Below are 23,066 nucleotides of genomic sequence, written 5' to 3' on the forward strand. Positions count from 1 at the left end.
ATTGTAGTAATAGCTCGCTTCACCACCACCATCTCTAGCTTTGATAACCTCCATGGTGCCACCAACTATGGGTTTTGCTGGTCCATTTAGCCATATGAGGAATGCAGTAAAGAATGTTGCTAAACTCATATCTGAGTAAAAGAAACCCAAGTGATTCACCATATACAATATAACATGGTCTACCCAAATGAGAGAGCCACCACATTTTCCAGAAACACATGCACACCTAAGGAATGGTCATAACCAATTCCACCACAAGGATTTGTAATTTGCATCCCTTTGCGTACTAGAGTTAAAGCCTCCTCGAATAAGTAATAGTATTTTGGAGTTAGAACATTTCCTAGCATCCATTGTAGAAAGTGCAGGTGCACAAGGAATGCTTACTTTCTTGAAAGCTGTTAATGAGACTCCTTTGAGAGCAACCTGTTTGCATTTTTCCACATCCATATTAGATAGTGAGCCCCAAAATTTTAAGATATCTATGCTCAAAGGAGCTAATAGATTCAAATTATTAAGATTCCACATCTTGTTTTGATGGGTCTCTTGCAAAACATCAAATTCCACCTCCCGAGTAGGCAATGTAGGAATGCATGATGATCCTTGTGGCGTAGTGAGATTGTCCTGAGCTTCCTGTTCAACTGAGGTAGTGAGTAAGTTAGAGAAAGTATCCAACTTCTCCTGCTCAGATGAAGAAAGAGAAATTTTTTTACACCAAGGAAGTTCAACAGTGACCTCAGGTCATGCTCAATGATCTTTTTGTGTATCTCCTTATTATTGATGAGGGCCATGGTAGCTTGTACCATTGGACTAGAAATCGAAAGATTGTCGGAATATCCTATGTCCACCAAATCAGCATGCCATTGTAGGGCCATCTGAAGAATAACCATAAGATGTAGTGTTAGTCATATATTCAAGGAATCAGGGTGACCAAACCCTAATGGAAATATTTGTGTGTGTGTTTAAGATTTAGATTAGAACCCCTCAAGAAGGTCCAAGAATATGTGAAAAACATTTTTACATCAAATGATATATGAAGAAGGTATTACTAGAGACAAAAATATGGTTGAATTCCAAAAAGAGAATATTTCTAGGATCAAAAAGAAAATTTCCATGACAAAACCTTTGTACTACACTTCAACCAGCAATGCTGATACGTGCCACCATCCAACATGCTTAAGTTAGGATAGCTTAAACCAGAAGGGAAGACAGGTGTCATAGCATTACTGGACTTGTTATCGATGTCCAAAATACAAAGTACAAGATTAGACCACGAAAAATAAAAGGATTAGGAAAATTTCTCAATCCTCACACACAAAACATAACTCCACATAAGAATAAGATTAATTATCTCTTTATAAGGATATAGCCATATAAAAAAATAATGCCTTTAGAAAGATATATGGCTATAGAACTGGGCGTGAAGATAGTCCATGCACAATGGTGGCAAGAATCGGGCTCCAAATTCTTGAACTTCGCCCAATCACAGTAAGCTATCACTAGTACATCATTGTGATGCCGGAGTTGCAACCCCAACACACTCACTAACTTAGCTTTCTCTGGTAGTGGACTGTTGGGCTAGCTTCCTCCATTTCAGGATTCGAGCCGAGTATTCCACCGTTGAGCCTCCTTGTCAAACCTTCAATGCTCTCTCTCTCTCTCTCTCTCTCTCTCTCCTTGAGAAAGGCTAGCCTGGTCATGCAGGTTGTTGGCATCAACAACTTCCACGTGAGGATCAGTCGGCTAGGCTCCCAGTGCCAGCAGTGGCGTGGGGAAGCCCTGTAAAAGCATGCGATTGGCTCCTACCATTAATGTTGGGTAGGGAGAGTAGACATATAAGGAGGCCTCCTAGTGATCATACAAAGTCCCATAATGATCTAACAAAACAGATCCATAGTCTTTGAAATTGGCTTGGAATTGCATTTCTGATGTTTCGATAGATTCTCGTACAATTAATCCGGTTTTATCTTCTTGCTTGAGCTGCATGTGCATATGCCATCATTGGTAATGCTCTTCCTGTTCGATTTGCTAAAATCTGGAGTCTTTCGCGAATTAGGCACCTTCGATTTGCAGGAAAGATTTAGATGAGCTGTGTCTTTGGAGGAACCTTGGCAATTGACTTTCATCCTTGCGATACGTGTGTCGCAAGATGGGTTCCTGTGCCTTGATGCTTTATGTGGCGTTTCGTACACCTTTCGATCATGTGATTTAGATGTCAGTAACTTGGACAGGCACTGCAGCTTATCGACAAGGCTTTCAGCCATGCCTCCAGCATCTTCTCAGCGTTCATCTTCAACTGCAAGCCCATCTGGGTAGGATAAGTCCGTCAATTTGGCCTCTTTTCTTCGGATCTGGTGTTCTTGGAATATGTTTTCTCATTTGTAAAGTGATCTCTCGATTTTCAACAGGAAAGGTGAGCTGGCAGAGCTCAAAACGCAACTGCGTCAGCTCGCAGGTAGCCGTGCTCCGGGCGTGGAGGATGCCAAACGGGAGCTATATAAGAAAGTTATTTCTTACATGACAATTGGTATTGACGTCTCTCCACTCTTCAGCGAAATGGTCATGTGCTCAGCGACGTCGGATGTTGTACTGAAGAAAATGTGCTACTTGTACGTCGGGAATTATGCTCGAGTTCACCCTGATCTGGCCCTTCTCACGATTAATTTCCTCCAAAAAGACTGCCAAGATGAGTATCCCATGATTCGTGGCCTTGCTTTGAGGAGTCTATGCTCTTTGAGAGTAAAAAATCTGGTGGAATACTTGGTTGGACCTTTGCGTTCAGGCCTGAAGGATAATCATGGGTATGTCAGGACGGTAGCAGCCTTGGGGGTGCTTAAATTGTACCATATTGCCCCGAGTGCTTGCACAGAAAATGATTTCCCAGTGATGTTGAAAGAGCTGCTGCTCCGGGATCTTGATGCACAGGTCAGCAATTTCATTTTGTATGCCAAAAATTGGCAAGTTTAGATGTGTAGATGATTTGTTTTCTGAAGTACTGATTTCCTTTGGAGCACGACACATAGTTTTAGCAAAATTTCTAAATACCAGACACAGCGGTAGGTGCTTTTGGGCTCTTACTGTTTGACTTCAAGGGGAAAAAGGATGTCTTCAACACCGTTTCTTTGGCATGGGATACCAGCTTTGAACTATAGAGCACTTTTATGATTCTGATGGCGCGGTGGCATATTAATCAACTTCATATTTCTACGGCATATACACACTGCAATATAATGATGAACGAAAATATGGTTACCAAAGTACTGCAGGGTTTTGTAAACCAAATTCAAATGATTCAACAAATGGAAGCTGCCTGTGAATCAGCCTGGGGTGGCAGGCCCTGGATTCTGTCTTTCTGGCAAAAGACAGTCATGGAAGAACCGCTTGCCAGCTTCCACCCTGGTCTATGTATAACGTCTGAAAATTGGCTATGTCCAGATACTTCTTTCTCTTGGTGAGAATTTGTTTGGCAATGCCATGTGCCAAGGGTTGAATTGTAAAAAACATTGGCCAGGGGGCGTGTAACTGATTGTAATCGTCTGAGCTCAACTCGAAGCTGATTGGTTGCCTATAGCTGGCCATGCCTGGCAATGCACTGTGTGTACTTTGCCAAAGCAGCCTCATCAAAGTTTTACATCGAAGGGAGTAATATTGATTATCTAACACTGCTTGGTTGGGTAGAAGAAAGTCCCTAACATGGGTTCACCACCCAACCATAGGTCACTGATCACCCTTAAGCCTCAGGTTGGGGTCATCACTTGACCCTTGTTCATTGTCAGTAAACCCTGGCATCCCATTCCACTAGAATACACCCTGAGATGTCCTTGACATGACCTACCTCACAGGGTCTCTCTAGGAGATCCAGGCTATCTATGATCACCACCTACTGAAGCTCAGCCCCATGATCGATATTTAGCCAACCCTAACTTAGCCCCTGACCTTTCGTTAGACGCCTATTCACTCTATTCTTGGCCCTTTGGGACCATGCCTCTCTCCCTATGCTTCACATTGCCCAGCTTAGGTACAAGCTGCCTAGAATTGACATGGGAATGGGGATGTAACATTCTTTGCCCTTAACAAACATTTATATCAGGTAGGAAATGACTTTTGAAGCCTGTCCACGCTTTTCCAAGAATCATCATTCTCAGATCTACCCTGCCATCTAATCACGTAGTTGTATCAAATATGATTTCTGAGCTGTCAAGCTCGCTGATGTAGAACTGTCTTGGGTTTTAATCGTAGTCAATGCTTTTATGTCGGTAAGGATGTCATTGGAGACTAGTCTTCCATGTGGTTCACCAAGGAACCCAGGGATTCACACTCTAACAAAGGCACTCCTAGCACTCTCTCTCTCTCTCTTGGAATCCTATACAGGTGACGACATAGTCTTTTATACAAAGACACATCAGAGTCTAGAGCGCCCACTTCTAGTATTCAGTGGATATACATGGGAGTCTGCCTGCAGAGATGAGATGAGGGATACAGGGGGAGTTGCAGTCCTTTTCAGATCCACACTTTTGGGGACCATTTCAATAGAGCAGAGAGATGCACATTCCAGGTTTCTTTGGATCCGGATTCGGCACATGGACAGCCGGGATCGGTTTGTTGCAGTTTGCTACTTCGCCCTTGAGACCTCCCACTTTGCCAGAGATATCCGAGGTGAGGATGAGACATCTCCATTTGCTGCTCTTTATCAGTCCATTGTTGACTTCTCTAGCCGCGGAGAATGTCCTCCTAGTGGGGGACTTAAATGCGAGGATAGGCGCCCGTCAAGTACGAGTCCTCTACTTTAGGGATGATTCCACTCTACTGCCAGACATTGATCTTGAGGAGGGAGGTATGCTACGGGTTTCGGCTGACAGATGAGGTCCTTTCATATCTTCTGGGCAGGCCCTATTAGACCTCGGCAGGATGCATGATCTCATTATCTATAATGGTCTTGACAGATGGCCTGCCTTAGGTGGTTTCACGTGCTTCCCACATGGGGGAGGCTCCAACGTTGTTGATTACATCATGGGATCCCCTGCATTCACATCTCGCATCATTGACTTCACTATAGCACCTCTCCCTCCAGGGGCTGATCATACCTATCTTTTCTTTAGCATCTCCACTCCCCGTCGCATAGCACCTTCCACCCCATTGGGTTCTTACTCCGTCTACCATGATATACGCTTTGACGGCGATCACTCACCTTCTTACTTTGGCCGTCTGTACATACGTCTTACTTATATTGACTTTATATCCCTTTTAGAGGACCGGGCTGCCCTGATCACCTGCTCACGAAAAGCCAAAAAAAAAAGATGATTTTTGATTGGGAATCACTTACATTTAGATATTTTTCTCTATGAAATATTTGCTTGTTAATTGATAGTACATATCTCTGGTGGACTAATTCCTCCTAATAATATCATTTATTGTTTTTTTCCTTAAAAATATTATAAACTTTATGCAATTTATTTAGTCACTAACTCGTGATTTGCCACTATATGTCTAGCTATAATACTTTAATTTATACTTGTTCAAACACGAGGCTGCCCTTCACGCTTCCCCCCACACCACTTGCTCCACGGACCCACCACTCCCTTAGGACCGTGTCGTGTAATAGCTGGTACGATGATGAGTGTAAGGCTTTACGTTGTCAGCTCAGATTCGAAACCAAAAGAGCGAACCAGAGATGCTACGCGAGTACCGTAGACTGGTACGGAGAAAGAAACTAGACTTCGTTTGTCGGAACGAGGAGGAGCTATTGAATATTTTGTATAGTAACTACTCTAAGGACTTTTCGTAGAGGTTTCTAGAAGGATGGTTCCCCTCACCACTCACTGACACTCAGATCTGGTTTGATTATGCACGCACACTTTATGACATTCCAAATCAACTAGTTCCTAATCTCTCACACATGCCACGCCCCACATCCTGCACCCTCTTCACTAGGGGAGGGGTAAAGGATGTCGTAATGAAACTTCACAATGGCCGAGCGAAGGATCATGAGGGGCTATGCATTGAGTTCATTGCATATTGGATTAACCGCCTAGCCCTGATCTTAGCAAAGCTCTTTAATGAAGCTGTTTGTTTGGGGTTTCCACGCACCTGGACCATTAACACTATCTCACCCATCCATAAGGCAGAGGATCCCATGAGCCCGGAGAACTACATGACCATTATGATTGGACATGTCATGTGCAAGGTTTATGCATCAGTACTTGATTCCGAGGTCAGCAGATTTGCGGAGTGTCGAGGGCTTAGAGCAGCAGGAGAGGCTGGATTCCGACGTGATCATGGAACCGTGGACCATATTCTCACGCTCAGATGTATCATCGAGGAGGCGAGGGCACGGAAGCAGAGGATTTATTGTTGCTTTGTGGATTTTCGCAAGGTATTTGACACGGTTCTGAGAGCCCGCCTCATACGCCGGCCTACAGGACTTGGGTTATGACCAGGAGATCATTTGGGCTGTCATGGCACTTTACGAGAGAGTTTCAGGCAGAGTCTGGGTAGGATCTGGGTGGATAGACAAGATCATGAGCACTATCGGGGTCAAACAAGGGTGTCCATTATTGCCTACCTTGTTTGGCCTCTACATTGATGAGCTTGAGATAGTGATGCAGACACGGGGGGGTAGGCTGCTCTCTTGCGGGTACGCTGACTTGCATATTGCTTTACGCAAGTGATGTGGCTCTCTTGCCTTCCTCAACAGAGGGGCTCCAGAGACACCTTGACGCACTACAATCCTTTTGTGAGTCTCATGATTTGAAGGTCAACTTGGGAAAAACCAAGGTTATGATCTTTAATACATCTTGAGCCATCATGTGCCAGGAGCAGTTCACATTTGATGGGCCAATTGTTGAGATAGTTTCATCATACACTTATCTTAGGGTTGTCTTTTTCGGACCCATCTTCACTATGAGACCTGCGATGCAGACACGCTTGAGAAGAGGGTGTGCTTCATTGGCTAGCCTAGAGAGGCAGTGCTTCTGCTCGCACTTTTAGGATCCATGTACCAAGGGGTTGCTTTTTGAGTCCTTGGTCCGCCCAGCGGGGATGTACGGCAGTTCATGTTGGGGGCCAGACTTGTCAGATACAGAGTGGGCCCGTGTGGAGCGGCTATAGGTTCTTATGTTATCACGGATGATTCGTGGTAAGCCATCCGTTCCTCACCAGATCATTCAGGCTGAGTTTGGGTCACCTCCTTTACAGCTAGATGCTGCATGGCTAGCTTGTGAGGATATGGTGAGTGAGAGAGAGCAAGAGAGAGTGAGAGCTGGAAGCTTGGAAGCAATTTTTGGAGTTTTCAGTTCATACTGCCTTTCTTGGAGTGTTTTGCAGCACTTTTGCAAGATTCTGGAGAGATTTTGATGCTTGGACAGATTTATGACAGCGCAAGTACAGACATCTGAGTTGCATTTACAGCCGGTGCTTGGCTGTGTTTTTTGGGAGTTCTGCATTTCATTCCCAGTAAGGGAATTCAGTTTTGTATCTGCAGGTACTCTTCTTGATGATGAGGAGCCTGCCACATTCGAAGAAGCAAAGGATAATGTGCATTGGATGAATGCCATGCATGCAGTCCATTGCAAAAAATCAGACTTGGGATGTTGTAGACTTGCCACCGGGTAAACATGCCATTGGCACACGATGGGTTTTCAAGGTCAAACGGAAGCCAGATGGTTCGATTGACAGATATAAAGCAAGGTTGGTTGCTAAAGGCTATGCTCAGAAAAAGGGCATAGATTATGAGGAGACATTCGCTCCTACATCCCGGATGACCACCATCCAATCAGTTATTGTGGCTGCACATTTTGAGTGGAATGTTCATTAGTTGGACATAAAAACAGCCTTCTTAAATGGGGACTTGTTGGAAGAGGTGTATGTCAAACAACCTCCGGGCTTTGAAATTACAGCAAATGCACTTCAAGTATGAAAACTCAACAAAGCTTTATATGGGCTAAAACAGGCCCCTCGTGCATGGTATGCCAAGATCCATGCCTTTTTGACCAGCAAGGCGTTGCACAATAGTCCTACTGAGAGCACCCTCTACATCAAGATGGATGGGGGGGTAATTTTAGTCATCCTTCTTTATGTCGATGACTTACTGCTCACAGGGTCCAATGAAGACAAAATTGCAGATTTCAAAGCTGATTTGCAGACCAACTTTGACATGTCAGATTTGGGGCTGCTTCACTTTTATTTGGGGATCCAGTTCTCTCATGAGAGACGTGGCACTGTTATGTCTCAGTCCAAGTATGTTCAGAAACTCTTGGACAGATTTAACATGCATGAGTGTAAGCCCATAGCCACTCCCATGGAGCCGGGGCTGAAACTCACAATGCATGATGCAGGAGAATTAGTTGATGCCACACTTTACAGTCAGGCTGTTGGATGCCTCATATATCTCTGCAACACTAGACCTGATATTCAGTTTGCAGTATCTTAGGTGAGCAGGTACATGCACAGCCGAAAAACTATGCATTGGCAGGCAGTTAAGCGCATCTTCCGTTATTTGCAGGGCACGAAGTCTTTTGGCTTGCTATTTCCCAGGGGGGGTGACTTGTAGATGCATGCCTACAGTGATTCAGATTGGGCTGGTGATTATGATACTAGGCAGTCCACTAGTGGCAATTGTTTCTTTTTGGGTAAATCTTGCATTTCCAGGCTGAGTAAGAAACAATCTACAGTGGCTACCTCGTCATGTGAAGCTGAGTACAGGACATTCACAGCAACAGTTGAATGTGTTTGGCTGCGACGTCTATTTGCTGATCTTCATCTGTCTTTGGAGGGTCCTTCTCCAATTCTCACTGATAGTCAGAGTGCCATTGCAGTGGCAAAGAATCCAGTGTTTCATGCTCGCACGAAGCGCATTGAGGTTCACTATCTCTACGTCAGAGAGAAGTTGCATGCAGGAGAGATCAGTATGATCTTTGTATCCACACATGACAACGTTGCAGATATTTTCACCAAAGCACTACCACGTGAAAAGTTTGAGGCATTTCGCAGTGCCCTGAACTTATATCCGTTTGGTGATTGATCAGCCTTGTACATGACATTGGCACTGCAGGGGGGTGTTAGAATTATAGATATAATTCAGTTGGAAGAGCAAGAGAGAGTAAGAGCTGGAAGCTTGGAAGCTGAAAGCTGAGTTGCAATAGAAGAGTGTGAAGAGTACAACTCAATGAGTGAGAGATAAGGTTTTGTCCTAGTGACAAAACCTTAGTAGTCACTAATTATAGTTAGTGAACTAACTGCGGTTAGGGGGAAAAACCTCTTAAAGAGGGAAAAGTGCCCCTAACTAGCTTATTATATTACATTGGTCATTGCTGAATTATATCTATAATTCTAACAAATTGATGCTCCATTACCTGGCAGAACTCGGAGTGCAGTAAGGCATGGGGGAGGTGCTCTTTCAGTTGAATCAGCTTATGCAGGTACTCTTCTTGATGAGGAGGAACTTGAGACATTTGAAGAGGCACAAGATAATGTGCATTGGATGAATGCCATGCACGATGAGTTGCAGTCCATTCAGAAAAATCAGACATGGGAAGTTGTCGATTTGCCACGAGGTAAACATGCCATAGGTACACGGTGGGTTTTCAAAGTTAAAAGAAAGCCAGATGGAACCATTGATAGGTACAAGGCAAGGCTGGTTGCAAAAGGATATGCTCAGAAAAAGGGCATAGACTATGAGGAGACTTTTGCTCCTACATCCAGAATGACAACCATCCGGTCAGTTATAGCCATGGCTGCAAATTTTCAATGGAATGTTCATCATTTGGACATAAAAACAGCCTTCCTTAATGGAGACTTGTTGGAAGAGGTTTATGTCAAACAACCTCCAGGCTTTGAAATTTCAGGAAATGCACTTCAGGTATGCAAGCTGAATAAAGCTTTGTATGGGCTGAAACAAGCCTTACGTGCATGGTATGCCAAAATTCATGCCTTTCTGACCAGCAAGGGGCTGCACAATAGTCCAACTGAGAGCACCCTCTACATCAAGAAGGATGGGGGGGGATATTTTAGTCATCATTCTTTATGTAGATGACTTACTGCTCACAGGGTCAAATGAAGATAATATTACAGATTTTAAAGCTGAATTGCAGACCACTTTTGACATGTCAGATTTGGGGCTGTGACACTTTTATTTGGGGATCCAGTTCACTCAAGAGAAAAGTGGCATCGGTATGTCTCAATCCAAGTATGTGCAGAAACTTTTGGACAGATGCAACATGCAGGATTGTAAGCCCATAGCTGCTCCCATGGAGCCGGGGCTGAAGCTTACAATGCATGATGCAGGTGAATCAATTGATGTCACACTCTACAGTCAGGCTGTTGGATGCCTCATTTATTTCTGCAATACACGACCTGATATTGAGTTTGCAGTTTCTCAGGTGAGCAGATATATGCACAGCCTAAAGACTATGCATTGGCAGGCTGTAAAATGCATCTTCCGTTATTTGCAAGGTACCAAGTCTTTTGGCTTGATGTTTCCCAGGGGGGGTGACTTGCAGATGCATGCCTACAATGACTCAGATTGGGCTGGAGACTATGACACTAGGTAGTCCACAAGTGGCAATTGTTCCTTTTTGGGCAAAGCTTGTATTTCTTGGTTGAGCAAGAAACAATCTACAGTGGCTACCTCTTCATGTGAAGCTGAGTACAGGGCAGCTTTCACAGTGGCAGTTGAATGTGTTTGGCTGCGTCGTTTATTTGCTGATCTTCATCTTTCATTGGAGGATTCTTCTCCAATTCTCACTGATAGTCAGAGTGCTATTGCAGTGGCAAAGAATCATGTGTTTCATGCTCGCACGAAGCACGTTGAGGTTCACTATCACTACGTCAGAGAGAAGTTGCATGCAGGAGAGATCAGTATGATCTATGTGTCAACACATGACAATGTTGCAGACATTTTCACCAAAGCACTTCCACGTGAAAAGTTTGAGGCATTTCGCAGTGCCCTGAACTTATCTCCTTTTGGTGATTGATCATTTCCTTGTACATGACATTGGCACTGCAGGGGGGTGTTAGAATTATTGTTATAATTTAGCAGTGACCAATGTAATGTAATAAGTAGGTTAGGGGCACTTTTCCCTCTCTTAGAGGTTTTTCCCCCTAACCACAGTTAGTTCACTAACTATGGTTAGTGAAGGATAAGGTTTTGTCACTTAGACAAAACCTATCACTCTATTTAGTTGTAACTCTCTTATCTATTGCAACTATCGTTTTCAGCTCTCTCTCTCTCGTGTTCCTGCTCTCTCACTTTGCTCTCTCCCTTGTTCTCACACCCCTCATTGCTGTGGAGGAGTTCTTGGCACTAGAGGACCAACATGGCCCTAATCAACTGTAACATATTCTTAGATGCCCTTTGCAACCAAGAGATTGCGAAATAAAAAAACTCCAAAGAGGATAGTGGATGCCATCCAACCGATCCTCCTTGGCAAGCAATTGAAAGACATCATTGGATTTTGTTGTGCCATTTGAGCAAATAGAGACAAAGAAATATCAACAACATTCACGTGCTGTTAACACCCTGCTCAAGTAATAGATATCACTACCAAAGCCTATAATAGGCTTGAGGATGCCCCTTAAATACACCAAAAAGATCCTGTTCTAGGATATGTGCTAAAATCTTAGAATCTCCTCTCAAAAAGAAGCCAGAGCTTGGCTCAACAAGGCATAAACCCAACTGAACGCTTGATTGTACCTGCAAAGGCAAATCCTAGTGGCACGAGGGCCAACAAAAGCTAGCAATGGAGAGGAAAAAGTACTCCTAATGCAATAGTAACAAACCTAAAAGTTTAACAAACCAAAACCCAAGCAAATGGGCTGCAAAATGCCTCCGAAAAGAGCTCCAAGTTGAACTGAAAATGATCTCCCACACTTTATGTGCTTTCCTTTGAGTATGCTTGAATGACTGATTTTTTTTTTTTCCCCCCAAAAAAAGACTTCTATTAAGTATTAAAGAAAAACCGTTAGAGCAAGCTCCATACGGGATACATCATGCAATGCACGAAAAGCTCAAGAGCCAAAAAGAAAGGATTGAGGCTGATAGTGCCATCTCAATCCGGTAGAAACCTCCGAGAAAAAGGGAGAACCCCTCCAAACTCGAAGAAAAATAGTCCTTCTAGAAGAGGCTGCCCGTGAAGAACCCTGCATGCTAGCCCATATGGCTATCAAAGTGTGAACCGTGTCAGTCCAAATACCCGTGAACACCTGTAATGGGTGTATCTGGGTGCCATCCAAGGCCTCAGTACATCTGGCTCTCCAAATGTGCCAAGAGGAAATGCTAGCCAAAATCTCCCAAGAGGTGTCCACTGAAACATCAGAAGCTCTGAAGGGAGTAAGTGGTACATCCTGTAGAGAGCAGGGCTCTATCACCTGCCGGCGGACTGAGAGTGCCCAAGAAGAAGGCTCACCCTCATAAAACACCTGGGGCCTGGTAAGAGATAACCATGCGATTTAGCCCCAAGTCATGAAGAAAGGGGATGTGTGAAAGATGCTGAGTATCCGAGCAACCCCTTTCCAAACAGTCCTCGCCTGATTGCAGTCCCAAAGGTAATGTCGCACTGACTCCTCTACAGAATGACATCGAGGACAAGTGGGATCAGCCCCAAAACGTGATCTCCACAGGTTCACTGCAATCCCTCCATGAATAGAAAGCCAAAAGAAAAGAGTGATCTTTCTATTTTTGAGGGATTTCCAGAGCCTCCTCCAGAAATTTCTACGCAAGTCTGCGGTGATGAAGAAGCTTTCCCAATGGGGGGCTCTGGAAGGAATCCAACCCCTATTGTTCAGCTGAAACCTCCTGGCATTACCAACCGTGAAACGAAAGAAGGGAATCCCCCTCTCTTGGTGCCCATGATCTATCCATTCCCACTCTCCTGGGTCCCACTGCAAGCACCTGATAGGTGCACCTCCATATAACCACAACCTCCAGGAATCCAAGGCCAAGAGCAGAGGGTCGGGGTCTAAGTACCACTGCAAGCCCGCTCCATGGTCCACAAAACCAGCAATGCTGACAGGCTGAAAGGCAACCTCAAGAAGAATGCCATCCTTGGATGTAGAAAGTAAACCTCCATCCCCAACATCAAAGACCAGTGCGTCTTCCCGGAGACCTCGGAGAGCGATCACCTGTAAAGGAACTGATGTCCACGAAAAAGCTTCCATCCAAGTGGTGGAAGTAGTAGGCAGCTCAACTGTCCATCCCACCGGGATGGCTGCATCTATCGTCTGAATCCTGCGTCCTACCCCTCTGAGGTGACTCACGGACTGCAGTCTCTGATCCACAGGTAGCCTGATAAAAGATTTCCAAGTGCCTACTGTGTAGGCGGGGCCTCTCTCCCATTTTGACCACTGCATGTAATGGGAAGTGCCCAGTGGTCTGGCATGCTCGTCAAGAATACTATCATTCCAAATGATCGGCTGCCTATCAATCTCTTCGAAGGTAGAAGGTGGAATCCTTCGAAGAGTGTTCCTGAAGCTCCCCCAAGCTTTCAGGATGGCAATCATGAGAGGAGAGGTAGGAGATCTGAGAGGGGCTGATGTGAAAATCCAGCGAGGGCTGTCCACCCAATCATCTCCCAACGTTGGTGTGCAAGCCTGAATGCGTCCAAAAAAGAAATCCTTCCAAGGTTCCTGCCCAGGCATGAGTCCCCTCACCACCACCTTACAAAGCAATGCCCTGCACTACAAGTCCGGGTCAATGACATTAAGGCCCCCTTCACATGTAGGGAGAATAACAGTCTCCCAGGCCACCCTTGCTGCAACATCTGCTGTGCCATCAAGTCCACTCCATAAAAAATTCCTGACTGGTTTGATGAGCTGAGTGATGCAATCCCTAGACCGGCACCAGCAAGAACACATGAACCAGGAGGTGGCCAAGAGAACCTGGTTCACTACCACAACTCTAGATGCAAGGTCGAGTTTGGCAGAGCTCTAGAATAGGAGCTTTTTCCTTATACTTTCTAGTACTGGGGCAAACTGCTGTGGTGGAGAGATGTCCAATCCTACCTGGCATCCCAAATATCTGATAGGAACACCCCTCTGAATCCAGGAGAAACCAATGTCAACACCCCAGCCTGGAGTGTCCTCATCACTGATCCAAAAGCCAAAGGATTTATGCCAGTTAATGTGTGCCCTTGCAGCTAAGCAAAAAATATCCAAGGCTGTCCGGAAAGAATCAAGTGACTGCAAGGAGGCCTGAATAAAAATAGCAGTGTCATCAGCCAACTCACAGTCAAAAAGCTCCTGCTCCTGTCTCAAGGGCAGTCTCAGCCCAAAAAGCTCAGCCTGAGATCTAAGGAAGATACTCATAGCTTCTGCCACAAAAAGAAAGAGGAAGGGGGCTAAAGGGCATCCCTGACGAATTGATCTGGAAATCTGAAACCTGTCACCCCTTACTCCTCCAATCAAAACCTGGCTGTGGGCTGATCTGTAAAGGGAGGCCACACCTCTGATCCAAGCATCTGAAAATCCAAACCGTAGAAGAGTGCCCTCAAGAAAACCCCAATCTACTCTGTCATAGGCTTTCTCGAAGTCCAAGAGTAAAACTGCTAGCCTCTGCCTACTCTGCATAGCTCACTTTGTGGCTTCCCAAAAGGAAAAGATATTATCAAAAATGCTCCCGCCATGCACAAAGCTTGTCTGAGTATCATGGATCAGGTCTGGAAGAAGGGGCTGTAGTCGGATGCTGATCGCCTTGGCAAGGATTTTGTAAAGAGTGCCCAAAAGAGTGATGGGTCTCCAATGGGATACAAAATTCCTGTTGCCACCTTTCGGGATAAGGTGAATGAGTCCCACGGTCAGTGAGTCAGGCATCTCACCCGAGTCCCAAATGCCCTGCAGGGCTGAAGTAATATGATCACCTATCATATCCCAAAAGGCTATAAATAAAGAAAGAGTAAGACCATCGGAACCAGGGCATTTGCCCTTATGAAGGGCAGAAAGAGCAGCCTTGAATTCTGTGTTGGTAAAGCGTGCATCAAGTGAACATAACATCTCTGGGGTGACCAACACAGGTAAACTCTGCCAAACTTCACCTCTAGCCGCCTCTCTGGCCTGTGAGTTTGGATCTGCGGAAAGAAGGGAGGTATAAAAATCTGTCGCTAAATGCATGACGGTTTCCGGATGGGACTGCAAAACGCCGTCAGAGTCAATAAGCTGCTTGACACTCTCTCTACTATGTCTGGGGCCAAGTGTAGAGAAAAAATGTTTATTGACTCTCCCTCCCATCTGTATCCAAAAGGACTCCCATGCATGGAAGGCATACTCTGCTCTCTGATCAAGCAAGGTCTACAAGTGAGCCCTTGCGGCAGCAAGGCGCTCCTATATCCAAGCATTTGATGGTCGTTTCTGCTCCTCCCTCTGAGAAGGGCTGCCAACTGCCGGCGGATACCGAACTCTCGCCTGAGTACCTCATCTCGTCGAGCACTAGCAACTGAGTGATAGAAGTCGCTGATACTATCAAGTGCTGTGGCCACATGTGAAGGACCGTCCACCCCCCTTGCATATGAGAAACCCAGATCTCGGATCCTGATACTGTGAGACCGTCCTCTCAGATGAGGCTCTGAAATGGACAAAATTACCGGAAAATGGTCTGAAGTGGAAACACCGGGTGCAATGCAAATTGTCCCCCCTCTATCAAGAGCCCAGTCATCCACATAGAATCTGTCAATCCGAGCATGGATAGGCATCTGCACCCTATGGTTCGACCATGAAAACAAAAGTGACTGAGACTGAACAAGAAATGCATCATCTGACCAAACATCTCTGCCACTAAACCTGAACAAAAAGGCATCTCAGGCTGCTCTCTCAAGGGAGTGGATACCACCTTCTCTGCCCCCTTTCTTATCAGAAGGTGCCTCAACCATGTTGAAGTCACCTCCAATAATCCATGAGTCCGCAATGTCAGCCCACGAGAGCAACTCTTTCCAAAACAAAACACGGTCCCCTCTGTTGTTCGGAGCATAAAGGTTAAGGAAACCAACCTTACGTCCGTCAATCAGAAGTAAAACCCACTGGGCCCTGGAGGGGGTTATGGTACCGTGTCCAATGACCAGAGGGAGAATAGAGTCTGAAACTGAAATGCATGTACCTCCTCTGGTTCCCAAGGCAGGAAGCCAAAAAGTCCGGCCTGAAAGCAGCTTACCTGACTTGGAGCAATCTCTGAAATCCAGTTTGTGTTCCTGAAGAAAAAGAATGTCTATGGAACCACCTGAAACACCTGGATGGAGCTGATTCCTGATCAGCTGTCTGTGACGGCGATGAGGGATGCCGCCCAATCCCTGTATATTCCAACTGGCTATCCTCATCGGCGGGAGGAAGTGGGTTGGAATATCTTACCCGACCTGGTGGCGGAAACAGAAGCCTACCGGAGCAGACCCCCTGCCATACACACGAGGTCCAAGGGGAGGAAAGTCCACATGTGAGAGAGAGAAGGATCTCTCAAAAGGGATGCCGATAACTGGCTCTCCAAAAGTAGAGGGTACAAAATCATCATCTGGGAGGCTAGATAGGTCCTCCAAAGCGAAAAAAGAGTTCCGCTGAGCCAGTCCTGGGGAGCGGGTACGAAGGATTCCTACCGAAGCCAAAGAGGAAGGCACCTGTACTGGATCTTGATCAACAAGTGGTGCAGACGAGGTGCCAACTACCTGCGCTGGTGAGGAAGGTACAGCCTGATCCAAGGGTGGAGTCGAACAAGGCTCCTGAACAGTAGTCTCCTCCTGAGGCTCCAAGGGGGTAGCCTCTGAGGAGGTGGAGGAGTGAACTAGAGTAGAGGGCCTAGCCGCGACCGGAACCCACCGTGGGCCAGAGGTGGGGCGGGGTGCCGAAGGGACTCGAGTAGCCCTAGGAGAGGGGGGAGCCCGTGTCTGAGGCCGTGTCTGTGGAGCGGTCGGTCCTGCTCCAGCTCTCTGTCGTAAGCGAGTACGAGCTGGTTGCTTTGTGGGCCTCTTTTTCTTCTTTGGGCAATCTTTGGCGAAGTGCCCCGAGGATCTGCAAATCTTGCACTGGTCCTGCCGACCTGCAACCTTAAATCTCTGGCGGAAGAAAGACCCATCGGGTCGCTGTAGCATGATGTGATCATCTGAAATACTGGAGTCCTGGACAATGACCCTAACCCTGGGTACCCCGTCCATCGTGACCGCCTCAGCAGCCAAAGAGGGCTCGCCAGGGAGAGGGGGGATCTCTGCCACCACACCAAACCTCTCGCCAATAACTGAAAGAAGCCGGTGATAGACTGAGGGAAGACCAGAGAACTTGATGAAAACAGAAACTCCCTGCTTGTCGTCTTCAACTGGGTCAAATCCCAGTTGAAAAGGAAACAAAAAGATCCTCTTGTGGCCTAGAAGTAGAAACCCGGCCTGTAGCAGGTCTCTCGTGACGTCCGGGGAATCTAGGCACACCTGCTTTCCTGAATCCCAGGAGGGTGAAGGAGAAGGGAGAGAGAAGAAGAAACCAAGGGGAGACAGGAGGGGAGAGGAGGGGAGGAAGTGGAGGAGAAGGAAGGGGAAGGAGAAGGGAGGAGAAGCAGCAGCAGGCTGCAGCGGGGGGAAAGCAGCAGCAGGAGCGGGGGGGGAGCAGCAGGCTGCAGCGGGGGGGGGGGGGGGAGCAGCAGCAGATGCGGGGGGGGTGGGGGGGCAGCAGGCTGCTGCGCAGGGGGAGCAGCAGCAGGCGCGGGGGGGGAGCAGCAAGCTGCTGCGCAGGGGGAGCAGCAGCAGGCGCGGGGGGGGGGGAGGCTGCAGCGCGGGGGAGAGGGTAGGTAGGAAGGGGCAGCGAGGAAGGAGGGGAGGGGGTAGCGAGGAGGCAGCAGGAGAAGCAGCAGGGAGCGGGGGGAGAGGCAGCAGGGAGCGGGGAGAGGAGCAGCAGCAGGGAGGAGGCGCAGCAGGAGGGAAGGGAGGGGGCAGCGAGGAGGGGAGCAGGAGGAGCAGCAAGGAGCGGGGGAGCAGCAGAGAGCGGGGAGAGCAGCAGCGAGGAGAGTAGCAGTGAGGAGGGGAGCAGGAGGAGCGGGGAGCATAGCAAGGAGAGATATCAGAAGCTCCAAAACAGTCGCGAGAGTGATGAAAAAGCTTAAAAATGGCAAAACAGTCTTGAAACCCCCCTCGAAAAGCATGTCCAACCCTAAGAAATAGGCACCCAGCCTAGGAATGACTGTTGTGTTTTGAAAAAGAACAACAATTCCAAGCTCAGCTCATCATGTAGGTTCGGATGATACTTCTGCTCATTTTGTTGAGTATGATTGGGCCTTCTTTACTTGCAGCTATGATGTCCCTTGGGAGTTACACATTTTTAGCGTGAATGAGACGGCTGAGACATGTTACTTTGATAGCGGTGCTTCTTGCCATATCGCCTCAGATAAATCTTTCTTTGATAAGCTATCCATTGCACCGGTTGGCAAGCTAGTTTCTTGTGCCAACGATTCTTCTTATCCAGTTAAAGGGATTGGAGAACCTTCAATTACATCCATGGATGGTTTAGATCTTGCATCTAGGATGTTTTGTATGTCCTTGGGATTAACAAGAATTTATTTCTGTCTCTTCTTTCTGTCAAAGAGGTTACCAATATATCTTTGAGGATGACAGATGTATGGTCCATGACAGGGAGAGAGATTATGCCTTGGTTTTCACCGGCACATTATGTCAGGGATTATTTCAGCTTAATAAGAAAAGAGCATATTCTGCTTTTGTGGCTTCTACCTTCGTCATGCAGGATGCAGAGTTATGGCATTCAGGTTTGGGTATGTAAATTATGGCAGCCTTATGTTATTGCAGAAGCCTAATATGGTTGATGCCTTGCCTCATTTGGAGACTCCTCCAAACAAAATGTGAGGGCTGTATTTTGGATAAAATGCATCGTTTTTCCTTTAGCAAGGATGGTGCAGTCCGGGCTACACATAATTTACAGCTCGTCCACATTGATGTTTGTGGACCCCTGCGCACTCCATCTCTTGGAGGTCATCTTTATTATTTTATATTCATAGATGACTTCATATGTTTTACTTGGGTCTTTGCTCTTAAGCAAAAGTCTGAAATTTACAATGTGGTCAAACAATTTGTTGCCTTGGTAAAAACTCAATCTGATTGCCGGTTGTAAACCCTCCATGCAGATCATGGGGGGAATATCTATCCAAGGCATTGCAACAATTTTTGCTGAGAAGGGCATTACACATCAGTTTACGGTGAGGTATACTCCCAACAGAATGGGGAGGCTGAAAGAAAATATTGGTAACTTTTGGAGATGGGGAGATGCATGCTAATTGCAAAAGGGTTGCCATATAACTTTTGGATGGAAGCCATTATGTGCTTGAATCAGATTCTGAACAGGTGCCCCATGAAGGCTCTTAAGGTCATGACACCTTATTAAGCATGGTTTGGTCATAAGCCCGATGTGGGTTATTTCCGTACATTTGGTTGTGTAGCATATGCACATGTGCCTAAAGAATTGCGTGGCAAACTTGATGACAAGGTAGAAAAGTGCATCTTTATTGGCTACAATCGTGAAAGTAGGGGGTATAGACTTTATAATCTTGTGACCAAGAAGGTTATTACGAGTCAGGATGTTATATTTACTGAAAATGCAGCCCTTCCCTTTGCTGGTTTTGACAAAAATCAAGGTCCTTCTGAAGCCTCTAACGGGCTGCTGTCCAATTCCTTTGATGCTGCACCTGATATGCCAGTGGAAAATCATAATTCGCAGCAAGATATTCCAATGGGTGATGCCTCAGTTCAGCCTATGGCTGAGCCTGTTTCTCAGGAAGAAATTGATGATGCTGGCGCGTGAAAGTACAGCAGTGCAGGAACCAAGATCAATACCGCGTTGGCTGCTCCGCACTCTTGAGGACATCAAGCTTTCGGCACCACTTTCTAACTATACTCGGAGTGGCACTAGAGACACCGAGGAAGCCCGTTTCCGTAAGTCTACTTGGGTCAGCAGCATGCTTGAAGCAGATGAGCCTGACACTTTTGATGATGCATGAGCAATGTGCATTGGATGTGGGCAATGCAAGAGGAGATTGATTCCATCAATTAAAACCACACTTGGGGAGTTGGCGTGCCGGCAAGAAGGCAATTGGCACGAAGTGCGTGTACAAGCTCAGATGGAAATCAGATGGTTCCATAGACAGGTACAAATCTTGTCTTGTGGCAAAGGGCTATGCACAACAAAAGGCATATATTATGATGAAACCTTTGCTCCCACTTCTCATATGACCATTGTTAGGTGTGTGGTTGCATTGGCCGCATTTCATGGATGGAAGATCCATCAACTGGACATTAAAACTGCATTCTTGAATTGGGACCTTCAAGAGGAGGGCTATGTTTCTCAGCCCATTGGATTTATGGAACCTGGCAAGGAAGCCAAAGTATGCAAGCTGAAAAAGGCTTTGCATGGTTTGAAGCAAGCTCCTCGAGCTTGGTATGCAAAGATCGATGCCTTTCTAACCAGCCAAAGAATGCAAAATAGTCCACATGAGAGCACCCTCTATGTCGGAAGGAAGGGGAGGAGTTGCTCATCATTGTTCTCTAGGTCTATGACATGCTGCTCATTGGTGCTAATGCTGCAAAAGTTGCAGATTTTAAGGCTGAATTACAATAGATGTTTGAAATGTTAGATTCGGGGTTGCTTCACTACTATTTGGGCATCCAGTTTATACAGGATGATAGTGATATTGGGCTGTTGAAATCCAAGTATATTGGCAAGCTCCTGGAACGGTTCAGATTTCAGAATTCTCTACTCCTATCAAGCTAGGGCTTAAGCTGTCCATTCACACTACAAGTGAACCTTTTGATGCCTCTATTCACAGCCAGGCTGTGGGATGCCTTATTTATTTATGCAACACACGTTCTAGCATTTAGTATGCAGCGTCCCAGTTGGGCAAGTCTATGTACAGCCCAAAGACTTTATATTGGCAAGATGTGAAGCGTGTGTTCCATTATCAGTAGGGCACCTGATCTTTTGGTTTGCTCTTTCCCAGGGGGGTGACTTTCACTTACATGCTTACAGCGATTTACATTGGGCTGGTACTCGGAAGTCCACTAGTGGTAGCTGTTTCTTTCTTGGACACTAATGTATTTCTTGGTCAAGCATGAAGCAGTCTACAGTGGGTACCTCTTCATGTGAGGCTGAGTACAGGATAGCCTTCACGACCATAGTCAATTGTATCTGGGTTAGGCGTTTACTAGGTGATCTATATGCATCCTTGGAGGAGCCTACAATTCTCATTGACAGTCAGAGTGCCATTGTAATGGCATGGAATCGTGTGTTTCATGCTCGTACGAAACACATCGAAATTCATTATCAGGGAGTGGATACATGCACGGGACATCAACTTGGTCTTCAGCCCTACACAATAGAATGTGGTAGATCTTTTCACCAAAGCATTACCTCGTCCAAAGTTTGAGGCTTTCGCAAATCTCTGTCATTCCCCCAGACTGGAGTGTCCTCATCACTGATCCAAAAGCCATTGGATTTGTTCCAATCTATGTGTGCACCTGCCGCAATACAAAACAAATCCAATGCCGTTCTGAATGAAGTCAGTGTCTGTGGAGTGGCATTAAAAAAAACAGCCGTATCATCTGTCAACTCACTGTCTAAGAGCTCATCCTCTTGCCTCAGAGGAAGCCTGAGCCCTACAAGGGATTAGGGTTTAGGTTAGTGCCTAAGATCAAGATTAGGGTTTAAGGTTTAGGATGTAAGATTTAGGATTTAAGGTCTAGGATGTAAGATTTTGGGTTTATACTCTAGGATTTTGGTCTAGGGTTTAAGATCTAGGGTTTCGAGTCTATAGTTTAGGATTTAGGGTTTGGAAATGTTTTCTTTGCCATTTGATATAAAAATTAAGTATTTCTAAGGTTAATGATTGCAAGTGTGATATTCATTAGACCTTTTTCATAGTCGCTAATATATTTTTCCTAAAATAGGTGAGTCTCCCTAAGAGAGGGTATAGATGTGTTATGCGAGAAGAATAAAATAGTAGCCTTTGGACAAATTCATAGTCTTGATCCTATGAACATGTGTCGTTTCCAACAATATTGTGGTGGGAGAAGATGCGTAGTGATAATCATTAATGTGATCAATCTTGAAGTACACTTAAAATATCCACATGGAGACTTTAAAACATAGGTGACATCTTAAAATGTGATGATATTGATATGCAAGCACATAGAACTCTTTGGGCTCTAATGTAATAGCTCATACCCTGAGCCACAAAAAGGAATAAAAAGGGGGCTAAGGGGCATCCCTGACGGACTGATCTGGTAATCTCAAACCTATCCCCTTTGACTACACCAATCAGAACCTGGCTGTGGGCTGATCTGTAGAGGGCTGACACCCCTCTGATCCATGCATCTAAGAAACCAAAGCGAGTAAGTGTGCCCTCCAGAAAGCCCCACTCATAAGCTTTCTCAAAGTTCAACAGTAGAATGGCCAGCCTGTGGCCATTATGCATGGCCCAATCCGAAGCCTCCCAAAATGAGAAGATGTTATCAAAGATGCTCTTGCCATGCACAAAACCCGTCTGCGTATCATGGATAAGATCTGGGAGAAAGGGCTGCAGACGAAGGTTGATAGCTTTAGCTAGGATTTTATACAAGGTACCCAGCAAGGTAATCGGTCTCCACTGAGACACTAAATTCTTGTAACCCCCTTTCGGAATCAAATGAATGAGGCCCTCCGTAAGTGAGTCTGGCATCTCACCTGAGTCCCATACACCCTGCAGAGCTGAGATATGTGATCCCCAATTTGATCCCATAAAGTAATAAAAAATAAGGGGGTCAGTCTATCTGAACCAGGACACTTGTCCTTGTGAAGGGCGGAGAGAGCAGTCCTGAACTCTACGTTGGTGAAGGGTGCATCAAGTGAGACAATCATATCCCCTGTCACCAACCCAAGTAAGTGTCGCCAAATAACCACTCTAGCATCATTTGTGGCCTGAGTGTCAGGATCTGCTGTAAGAAGGGAGGCATAGAAATCGGTGGCAACTTGCAAGACGGCATCTAGTTGTGTTTGAAGAACTCCGTCTGAATCAACAAGCTGTGAGACGCTCTTCCTACTATGTCTAGGGCCAAGAGTAGAGAAGAATTGCTTGTTGA

General features: G+C 46.0%; 1 protein-coding gene across 1 annotated transcript in view; it reads left to right on the forward strand.

Annotated features, from left to right (window-relative positions):
- The first annotated feature begins 1,860 nt into the window (after window positions 1–1,860).
- The window catches only part of LOC147897746 (adaptin family protein), a 133,482-nt gene continuing 112,276 nt past the window's right edge, over window positions 1,861–23,066 (forward strand). The window contains exons 1-2 of the mRNA XM_087380359.1: window positions 1,861–2,309; window positions 2,406–2,922. Coding sequence (XP_087236485.1) covers window positions 2,260–2,309; window positions 2,406–2,922 — 567 coding nt within the window. The 5' untranslated portion in view covers window positions 1,861–2,259. The remainder of the gene's footprint in view (window positions 2,310–2,405; window positions 2,923–23,066) is intronic.

Source organism: Dipteris shenzhenensis, chromosome 10 (genome assembly GCF_047967505.1).
Source record: "Dipteris shenzhenensis isolate YYH24624 ecotype China chromosome 10, Dip_SZ_1.0, whole genome shotgun sequence".
NCBI classification, from domain to species: Eukaryota; Viridiplantae; Streptophyta; class Polypodiopsida; order Gleicheniales; family Dipteridaceae; genus Dipteris; species Dipteris shenzhenensis.